This window comes from Centruroides sculpturatus, unplaced genomic scaffold, assembly GCF_000671375.1.
Source record: "Centruroides sculpturatus isolate CEXI.00-Female unplaced genomic scaffold, Cexi_2.0 scaffold1127, whole genome shotgun sequence".
Classification (NCBI taxonomy): domain Eukaryota; kingdom Metazoa; phylum Arthropoda; class Arachnida; order Scorpiones; family Buthidae; genus Centruroides; species Centruroides sculpturatus.
In genome coordinates, this window is record NW_019385367.1 from 82,017 (window position 1) to 93,688 (window position 11,672).

An 11,672-nucleotide genomic window follows, 5' to 3' on the forward strand; every position below is an offset into this window, starting at 1 on the left:
CAATAAAATATTTACTACCATTTTGCACAACATACCTCTTCAAGAGCGGATTTCCCGCCATAACATGAAAACTTAACATCGTCACCGACTTCAACTCAAAGATGACTTGAGACTGAAGCTGACCAAAAAGCAACCAGATTTTACAAAGTTGTGCAAAGAAAATCATGCACATTTGTCGCATTAAAATTAAATAACCTTATGTTATTTTCATTATTATTAGAATTGTATTTTAAAGGTAATAAATGTAAAAAAACTTATTCTATTAAACTCTTCTAACTATCTGTCTACCCACAGCTTCGCCTGCAATATATTGAATTTTCTCATGGGAATAAGATATTTTCTCACAGTAAAATGTAGCCCATGTCCATCTCCAACATGTAAGCTATATCTATGCCAAATTTTATTAAAACCTGTTCAGCGGTTTAGACATGAAAAGGTAACAGACAGACACACAGAATTACCTTCGAATTTATAATATTAGTATGGATTAATATGAATTTCTGCTATAAGGGGTAAATGAGTTTGAGCTCTTTCTTGAAGTGGTATGCAGGAAAAACTAATTGGAAACCACTGAAACAGACAATAGACAAGATGCTGCCGTCAAGTGCTGACATCTCTTGTCAATAAATTTTACAAAAATTGATTTTTACTAGGGTGTCTACAAATCGGTACTCTCATGGTTTTGCTTAACAATGGGGGTACCGACTGATTGGTACACTTGTAAAAAAAAGGTTAACAAACTGACCTCCTTCAGTTTATGTATGCAATATGCCAAGATGAAATAGTTAAAAAAATCATATTTTTAACATATATTCATTTATTCATTGTTATAGTTTTTCAAAAATATAAAAGTACAAAATTTCAGTGTAAAAATATTGTACCAATATATTTTAATTCATTTAAATAGTCTTTTCCTATTAAAGAAATTATGTAAATAATTGAAGAAATCTTATTTTTTTTTTATAAGTAAATAAATTACTTTGATTGGTTAGCATTGTAAGCTTTTTGCTAATGTAAGTTTACTATGAAAGATTTTTTAACTGTTTCAAATAAACACATCATAATGGTACAGAAAATATCTATATTCATATATATCTTGTTTAATTATTATGAGGTGTTATCCAAAATATTCCAGACTAATGATGTAAAATCTTGAAAACTTTAACTTCTATTCATCACACAACCATCCATGTTTCTTCATGACAAATGCTCCCTGAAAATCATTGGCATGTGTAGGTTCAATACCATGTGATTCTCTCTGAATATCCCTGTTATGCCTTTTCAATTTTGTTTTAATTTTTGGGAACAAAAGGAAATTTCGGGAATTTTCAAAAATAATGATGATAAATTTCAGGGATTTTTCAAAAAAAAAAAAAAAAGAAACAATTGCACAGAATCAAACAAAATTTTTTATAAATAAGCCTTGAAATGTCAGCTGTCAAAATATATAATGACAATGTGGTTTAATATGAAATTGGCAGGTAAAAATGCAACTAATTCCTCTGGTGATAAAAAAACGAAGTTACTTTCTGAACAACCCAATATATATTTTATAAAATTTTAACTTATTAATATTTATATTTATAGGTAAACCATATTGGTAAAGAAATAGTCCCAGTATCTGATGTTCCACAACCGTAAGTAAAATTTTATTCCGTAATAATAAATTTTTTTCTTATTTGTTATATTTACATTTGTTTGTTTAATTGTTAATTTGGGGGCAAATATCAATTGTCCTTCAGGACTTTTTTGCTTATGGAAAAAAAATAAATAAACTACACACAGTTTGCTTAATTAAATCTTCATATGTGAAAGTTTTTGTTTTCAAAAGATGCATTCTTAAAGATATTCACTCTTATTCTATGGTACCTATACAGAAATGTATAGGTTGAACATATTTCTTGATACCAAAATTAGATAAGGATTCCACATCTAATGAATGCAGGCCTTCTCTTATTGAAATTTCATTAATAAATATAGATGGCATTATTACCAATTTGATAATATATTATTACTGATATTGATTTTTATCAAATCAATATCAGTAATAATGTACTATCTTTGAAAAATTTATATATTCATAAAAATGAATATAAATTTCTCAAAGATTTTATTTTTGAAAATGTAATAACAAAAAAGTGATATTTTTATTACAATATGATATCAAATTTAATAGTTAGGTTGATATAGAAGGTTTCCTAAAGTCAAACCAAGCATATTTTTCAGATGAATTTGTTTTGTTACATTAAATTTAAATTCTGGTTATTTGCAATTTTATTTTAAAGCTTATAAAGCAAAACTGATTTACAATGTGATAACTAGCATTTGCTTTCATAACTTAAATATTTAATTTTAATTTCCCTTTTGATCACAGGGAATCCATGAGTGGAAATATTTTTTCTACAGAAGCTGTAGTTCCCAAAAAAACAAAGATCTAATTTTACCAACTTATTAAAATCTTGGAATTCAAGATCTTTTTCATGCATTTTGTTAAATATTTTGACCTTTCTATCAGCTAAATTGATTTTTCTTTTATTCAGCTTCTTCAATTGTTTCATTATTATTAGGGATGGGACAGTAATTAAATTTATAACTCAAATGGCTTGCATAAATGTGTCAAATAATGTAAATTTATTCTGTTTTCATTTTTTATTCTGAAATGCTATAAGTTGCTTATAGTGTTTGTAAAGACGTCGATTGGGGGAGTTTTTTTCCCTACCGTTGGGATGGTATAAGGTCTACGCATATGTGGGTGACAGTTTTGAGGAGGCAGCAAAAGACAAGTGTTCACACAGAAACTGTTTATTCTTGTCGAAAATGCTTACATTAATTTAGCAATGGTCCTTAAGTTTGAACTTTAGGTTGTCTTCAGGAGTTGTTTTCGGTTTTGGTCTGATCCTACACTGAAGAGGCTTCGTGGCGGCGTCATGTTGAAAGTTCGAAGTCTGAACAGACAGCACACAAAAGATGAATGGAGGTACGAAAAAACGGAGGTAAATGAACACAACAGGTAGTCTAGTGGAAGCCTCTATTTGTCCTTGAAGTCAGAGTTTTAAAATTTTCTGAGGATTGAAGCATTGCTAATTGGTTAAACCTTTTACTTCTCACTTCCCAATTGGTCTCCCACCTGTCTCCAGGTGTAAATGAAGCTTCATTTAGGGTGCAAGAAAGGTCAGAGAGAGATGGTCTATTCGACACCTTACTTTAGACTCTGATTGTGTTTAATTGGTGACAATGACACCCACGCTCATTTTGATAATTTTTCAAGTATTGTTTTGCTTTCTAAACTGCATCTTAAATTTTCTTTTTCTATATCTAAATTTTTGTTTTTCCCTCACTCTTTATGAGCATTGACATCAAAGTCCAGTGTCACTGACTCAACACTTATATAATTTTTTATCCTGAGATTTAACTTAACAAATTTTTACACATCTTTTCTTTTTTTCGGGGGCTATTTCTAGGGCCTCACACGTTTTAATATTAATGTATTAAAATTATATTGAAAAAAATGCAATACAGTCGACCTCCCCATAACACAGGTTCCTATAGTTCGGATTCATATATCACGGCAAAAAAATTGTGACAGTATTTGTACAAACATGCTAAAAAAAAAAAACTCGTATAATTCAGTAAAACGTCATCGCCAACTCGTGTCACGACAGGATTGGTTGAATCTAGACCAATAGCGGATATTGCACAAACCGTTGAGTTTAAACGAGCAGTGGACCCACTAAAAACCATTTATTATTTAATGTCCATAAAAATTATATTTATATTAATGATGTTTCCAAAGTTCAGCAAATTTTTCGCAAAAAAAATAATTTATCAGGAAGCATGCGAGTGCCATTCGATGACAAGCTCCACGACGAAAACAAGCTTAAGCAATGGCGTAGTCGAACGGTGCACACTCTGTTAGTAATCCTACAATTTTTTGTTTATAGCATAGTTTATATGGATTATTCCCAAAAAATTATATGTATTTTAGAAATGTTGAGTCGAATTAGTCTAGAATCGATTAATTTTATGGAAGAAACCTTTCAAACAGCCGTAGTCCGTAAACTGCATACGTGCTGGGCTGTGATTGGCTGGACTCGTAGAAAATGGATTCATAAGAACTGAAATGTATCTACCGTGTTATATGGAGGTCGACTGTATATACATTTCTTATATATATATTGCAGTTTTCCAATAGTTTATATTTCATGCCATTTCTTCCTCAATAGTACCCATTCAAGTTTATGACCTACATTAATGCAGAATAAAAATTTTCTAACAAATTATTAGTTCAGAATACAACATACAAATGTACAAATATGTTTAACATAAACTACAGAACTAAGTGTTTTTATTTTCAAAAAGGGACAAAAGTGGAAATTCTATCAAAATAACAAGGTGACCAGAATGAGCAAAGTAAACACTACTCTCTCATTCAAAACAGTGCTTATGGCTAGTCTATGTTAATATAAAGTTTTTAATACAGTAGAACCTCGAAAACTCGTCCCTCGATAACTTAGCACTCCGGATAACTGGTCCACACCTTGGCAGGGCGAAAAAATCCTTAGTTAATTAATTTTCATTATAGACAGCTTTATAAAAGTATAAAAGCTCTCATAAAGTATTTTTCTGGGGTCTGTCTTATCAGGTAAATTACTGTACACAGTGTATTCATTAATTTTCATTTTCATGTAGTGGCTCTATGCCTTCATAAAGGACGTACTTTTCCTTTGTTTAAGGGTATTTGGGCAGTTTATTCTCTGTTATATTCTGTACAAGTAAATACTGTACAAGTACAGTACAGTATTTTCTGAGGAAATACTCGTACTTATTTTTTTTAACCCCATTCCCGATAACTCGGCATTTTCACAAACTCGGCCACCCTTCGGTCCACATTAGGTCGAGTTTTCGAGGTTCTACTGTAGAAGACAATTTAAATTGGGTGCCTTTTATATATATTATTGGATGTGTATCAGTAGACATGTAAATATATGAAGTGGTTATAATTTTAGTAAAAATGGAAAATATATGAAGTATCATGCACTTTTTTTTAGAAGCATATTCAACAATAATAATTTAGCTATATTTATACAGCATACACTTTGACATTTAAAAAAATGGTTAACTTTTTGTTTTAACAAAAAATTAACATGTTTTTTTTAATGTTAAAGCAATTTTAATTAGTTTCCTGGGTTGAGAACAACTGGATCTTTGCTGACAAATGCTCACATAATTATAATCATAATTATTGTGACAAATTATAAAAATATTTGTTTATTATTCTAGCCCTGAAGCACCTCAGAAAGTTCCAGTTATGATGCCAATGGCAGCAGAACCACAAGCATCTGCTGAACCACCTCCACCAGTTGCAGCAATTGATTTAAGTGAATATACTCAAAAATTTGTGGTATGTTTTAATTTCAAAATTTGAAACAAACAAAATAAATAATTTATTATAAATTTAAAAATAGTATGCTGTTAAATAATATATATATTTTATTTTATTTTATTTTATGTTTTATTTAGTAAAATAATTATAATTCTTTTACTAACTTAACAATAAAATAAGTGAGATTTAAAACTCAAAAAATAAATCTAGTATTGTTTGATGAAATAAATACATAGGCTGGTTTTTTTTCAAGCTTGGATGGTCCATAAAAAAAGACAAGTGTAAATAACAAAATGAATAAAAAAAACACAACACCTTAATTTGCTGAGAAAATTTAATGAAAAAGTAAACATTTTCAGCCAAATCTACAAAATACATTCACCGACATTGGCGATTTGTGCCGAAAAAATTGAAATATATAAGAGCAGATTGCATGATGCATGCATTAATTCTAGATATTCTGAAGGGTTGCCTTCGGCCTGGAAATACTTAATCAGACGATTAGAGAGCTCTTAATTTAATGCCTTGATTTTAATATTTTTGCATATCTTGCATTTCATTGAATTTCATATAATGCATTATTATATAACATTTTAATATTTAATTATCCTATGCATATACAGTAGAGCGTTGATTATCCGACCCCCAATTAACCAATCACATCAGTTAACCGACCATTCTAGTCGGCAAGTTTCAAATGTTCGCTAGTGATGTGGCATTACAATATTTGGCTATTTCTTGGCTACTTTAATATTATTTTTGTTAAAGTTTTGCATTTGTGTTTTAGCTGTCATCAACGGCTCGACCATTGAAGGGAAGCCAATATTTAAATGAGACTTAATTTTCTAATTATGAGTGGTTGTTTGTTTCGTGAGCAATAAAATAATTTAAAAATAATTTTTAACGACACAATAGCGACGATTATTATTTTAAAAAAATTTGTTAGGCTAAACATAGATGAAAATTCAATGCAAAGTTGGTTAATAGCGATATACTAATAAACTAATTACATGGGATATACTAATATTCTAATATACTATACTAATGATGTATTTTTTTCCTTCTTTTCGGTTATCCAATTTTTTCAGTTATCTGACCAACCTGAGTCCCCAATTGAGTCAGATAATCGATGCTCTACTGTATTTATATACATATTTTGTTATTTATAATAATAATTTTTATTTTATTTTATTTTATTTTTCTTTATACATGTATATGTATATTTCATTCATTATTTTATTTTATTTGTATTTAAATTTTTGTTCTATTTTGTATTCGAATATTTTAGACTGATGATGGCCAACAGATTTGGCTGAAAACATTTGGTTTTTATTAAATTTCTCAGTAAATTAAGGTGTTGTGTTTTTTTTTATTTACATACTGAGTGAGTGTACCTCAATTTATTATACTAATTTATATATACACACACACACAAACAAATAAATACCTAGTAGTCATAATTAAAGTCTTGTTCAGTACATGAGATATTTAGCAGCCCAAATTTAACTAAATATGATATGATATCATTTCAGGATGTATGAAAGAAATTTCCATTAAAAAAAAAACCTGGTACTTTTGTCACTACAAACAATGAAAAGCAATTTCCTTTATTTTCAGCACAGCAATTTAAATTTCTGGTGTTTATTACTTCAATTACACATTGAATGAAATACTATTTTTAATTAATTAATAAATCTTTAAGTTACACATTTTTTTGTTTTAACTATTTTTCAATGTCAGAACCAAAAATTCCAGAATTTCCACTAATTGTAGGCTTATTAACTTATCTTGTTTATATGTTGTTAGTCAGTTGTTATCAATATAGGCAAGTTCTAAAGTGATCATAATAAGTGAATCTTATTGCAATGTTAAGTAGTCCTGTAAAACATAAGTAGGTCGCAATCAATGAGTTCAAGTACAGTAAGATCCCGCTGTAATGTTGTCTCGATTAACGCTGATTTTATATAATGCAGTCTGCTTGAAGCCTTAAAAAGTGCTCAAAATTTATGCTTCAAATTAATGTGGCAGTTGATCAATTCATATATATTACAATTATTCCCAAACCATTTAGCAAAAGATGACAATTCTTCATAGCGCTGTACTTTCCTTAAATCTATGTTTGTTCGGTGCAATTTTGGAAAAAATATAACATCATGGATGCCACATGCAATATCAACTTCGCTTGGCAAGAATTAACTGATGAATGCATGAATGGAGTATGGAAGAAGTTATGGCTGGGGTATCCAAGAATTCCAACAAGAAGAGTCTATTGCTGTATCAATTAGGTTGACAATTTGATCAACCTAATGATACAACAGGACTAGGAGATGTAGACGAGCAGGATATTGAGGAGTTACTGCAGGTTTCTGGTGAGAGCCTTACCAATGACAATCTTCAAGGACTGACAGAACAAGGAATCCATGTAGAACTGGAAAACAGATTCTGAAAACAAAGAACCTAAAGAATTTCTCTACGGATTATTTTAGTAAAAGTTTGGTAATGATAATCGAAATCATTGATCAAACTGTACTGAATGATCCAGATTTTGAAAGGAGTGCAAAAGCAAAATGAGGCATTTTGGATACAATCTCCTGCTACCTACATTTGCTTAAGGAAAGAAAAAAAGCAACAAATGAAACTACATGACAAAAAACTTTGTCACAAAAAACAAGAATTTCAGAAAAGCCAGGACCTTCATCACAAAAAATGAACTTTACATTTCTGTGTGCATATGTTTGTGTTATTTAACATAATGAAAATCCTTCCAAACAATTTTTAGTTACGGATTTTTTCCATGAACTTTTTGAAGCACCCATGTACATACAGTAGAACCCCCAATTATCTGAGCCTGAGCCCCAATTAAAGCATTAAAAGTAGTGTATCCACTTATTCTTATACTGTAATTCATAAAAGAAAGTTTAAATGATAATGCAAATTAATATAAAAATAACTTAAAATTAATCTCGTGCAAATTAATATAAAAATAACTTAAAATTAAAGTAAAATCTGTTTATTTTTGATCATGTGTTCCTCTTTCCCTATTTACTCCATGTTAAAATAACCTCGTTTAATGCTGTTTTGTTTAGCGCTTTGTTGTCTAGGAACACATCCCCACGTTAAGTGGGGTGTTACTATAATATAAAATTCAATTTAGTACAAGTTTTCAGCAGCTACTGGTGAAAGTGTGATGAAAAAAGAAATACTTTCAAGCACTACTGTTAATATATATAAAATAATAATTTTTTGTGCATATAAAAAAATTTACACTTGTGCATGTGTAGTCATTTTTCAGTTATATACAAGGTACATACAGTAGAACCCCCAATTATCTGAGCCCCAATTAAATAAGTTCTGCATTATCCAAGGAAACTGTAAGTGGATACACTACTTTTCTTATACTGTAATTCATAAAAGTAAGTTTAAATGATAACCTAAATTACAAAATGATTTGTTTGTTACTTTTAATCACTTAAGTTTAATGTGAGATAAATCATTCATATTAAACTGTAACTACGTAATAAACATTTTCATTCTTAAAACTATTTTATTTATCAGCTGTATAATAAGTGTTGTAAAAATTATTATTCTTATATAGGGTTAAATTCATTAAAGTATAAAAAATGGCTTAAAATGCTACCATGTAAATTTTTTGTATGTATAATTTTTAATCCAAAATGACCTTGGTCATCCATTTTATCCAAGTTTTTTGGTTATCTGAGGTAGCATTGTCCTCCTTCCCTTGGATAATTGGGTTTAATTATATTTAAAGAGTAAAAAAATCTCATTAAAAAAACAGTTTTATGTATTAAATATTACCTTGTGTTCCTGGCTCCATAGTATCTGTATTAAATGCTTAATTTCAGATAGCCAACTGTTTAAATTTTTCCCACAAAGGAATGTTTTCATCCTGTTTTAGAACAGCTTCAGCTTCTTAATGTCATTGTTCAAACTGAATTCAAACATTTATATTGTTTTGGTATTATTTATATTGTTTTTGATGGATTGAACAATATTCAAACAAAATTGCTTTCAGATGAACTAAAAGTACTGATATTCAATGATAATATTGTGCCTATATGGAATTTGATTTTAACAAATTAGAATGAAAATGTATAGTTCAAAATATTGTTCAATCTGTCAAAGCCCACCAGTGGCCAAGCGGTCTTCGTTCCCTGAACACTGGAAGTTTGATCGTGGGCTCGCCTCGTTCGGACAGGCTGGCCACATGGAGTTTCCTCCACATCTAACACCTAAATAGGAGCCAGTTTCCCTTAAAAAGACCTTCCAGAAGGCACCCCCTAGGCAGATCACCTAAGTTTTGCATTGCTATAACTAAACAAACATCAATCTGTCAAAAGTGATACTGTTCAAACTGAATTTGAGCATTTATGACTTATATTCATTAAGAAACAAGCTGTCCTAAAACAGGGCAAAAACATTCCTTCATGTGAAAAATTTAAATAGTTGGTTATCTAAAAATAAGCATTTAATATGGATAATTATTATGTATTGTTTTGTTTTTAATAATTCTTCTTTTTTTCTATAATGTAATATAATATTTTAATAATTTACATAAAAATTATATTTAAAAAATATTGAGCATTTTCAATGAGTTGCAACCAATTATGTGACTTTATATAATCTATAAAGTCAAGTTAAAACAATACAATATTTTCATTGAATGTGTTATTCATATTAATTTCAATCTGCCTGTATATAAATATTATGTATTCCAGACTTTTTTGATCCACAATACATATTTTTAGTTATTGCAGGTATACTGTACATAAGCCATTTTACTCATACCCTCTTTACAGGCACAATTATTCACATCCTCCAACTCAAAAAGAAAAAGTATGTATCAATATTAATAGGAACACAATAATTTTTCTTTTCTTACATTTAAACAATAATATCTGAAAATCTAATACATAAAAGTATAGAAACAAATACTTTCACAGTAATCATTTTATTGAAAATGAGAAATATTCCATACCCCATTGAGTTGCAGTCCTTGGGGAAATGCTATTTTTGTACTACTGAATTCTAGAATGTTGGGTAATTGAAATTGAAAATTAATTTATATCATAAATTTCTTTACATTGAACACTTAAAATGTTTTTCTTCCTTTACTTTGTAATAAATAACTTTTTATTAATTTAAAGTTGGTATATATTCTGCTCAAGAATTGGATTTGCTTTTTCTCTTATCTGGACAAATGGGTGGAGTAACTCATTTAATATTTTCATCGGATGGCATAAAATTATTCAGTGGAGGAAGAAAGGTATGGTACTTAGCAATATGAGCAATTTCATTTTTTATTATAGTATTTTATTAATATTAAAAATAACATTTCAGGATTGTGAAATTCTTTGTTGGGATATCAGAAATCCAGGAAAAGTGTTTTATAGTATGCGACGAATTGTTACAACAAATCAACGAATGTATTTTGATATAGACAGGTAAGGATACTTTAAACCTATATAATACTGAAATACTCTTAAGGTTTATAGTTTCATTTTGAATCTAGCACTGGCCAATACTTGATAAGTGGAAATGAAAATGGAGTGATCACTGTTTGGGATTTAAATAAACCACCTGAAAATATATCTGGTGAAAATGAACCCATTTTACATCCAATTCTATTCTTTCAAGCCCATAATGATTGTGTAAATGGAATCAGGTAGAATTTTGTCTTTTGATTTATATATTGTTTGAATTTAATAATAAGTATTTCACAAATTAAACAATTATGCAATACTTTCTTAGAACTAATTAAAAGTGAAATTGTGTAAAGTGAGTTAACATGAAAAAAACAACTTATTTTGCCTGTTACATTATGGCAATTGTTTGGCATTAATTAATAATGTCAGATTTTGAGATATTTATATATTCATTTTGTAAATTGATCATTATCTAGAACAGGGGTCGGCAACCTTTTGAGTCGGAAGAGCCAAAATTACAATTTACAAAATTTCAAAGTTTTTAAAGAGCCACAAAATTTTTTCTTGCTAACAATAAATAGTACTCGCATAAATAAAGTTTTTTGATTAAAAAAAACTAATTCATTCATAAGAAAAAATATCTATTTATTCATATATAAGTAGTGTTTTTCACAACAAATTAGATAATAGAAACATCCGACGATGGCGTCATTCGAGAGCTTCCGACGGACTGACGACTGTAACGACGCGTGTCACGGGGGCGAGTACAAGTGGCTGAGAGATAGAATCAGTGCCTAATCCTCGTTAATCGATTCAGAACGATTTTTAAATGTTTTTTTTTTTTA

General features: G+C 29.2%; 2 protein-coding genes across 2 annotated transcripts in view; both read left to right on the top strand.

Annotated features, from left to right (window-relative positions):
- The window catches only part of LOC111638197 (ryanodine receptor-like), a 98,130-nt gene that overhangs the window by 13,882 nt on the left and 72,576 nt on the right, over positions 1–11,672 (top strand). Inside the window, exons 11-12 of the mRNA XM_023383868.1 lie at positions 1,588–1,637; positions 5,281–5,401. Coding sequence (XP_023239636.1) covers positions 1,588–1,637; positions 5,281–5,401 — 171 coding nt within the window. The remainder of the gene's footprint in view (positions 1–1,587; positions 1,638–5,280; positions 5,402–11,672) is intronic.
- Positions 10,084–11,264, top strand: LOC111638194 (telomerase Cajal body protein 1-like). The gene is made up of 3 exons (XM_023383866.1): positions 10,084–10,667; positions 10,742–10,845; positions 10,914–11,264. Exons 1-3 carry the CDS (start codon positions 10,602–10,604, stop codon positions 11,068–11,070), a joined length of 327 nt encoding a protein of 108 aa, XP_023239634.1. The 5' UTR covers positions 10,084–10,601; the 3' UTR covers positions 11,071–11,264.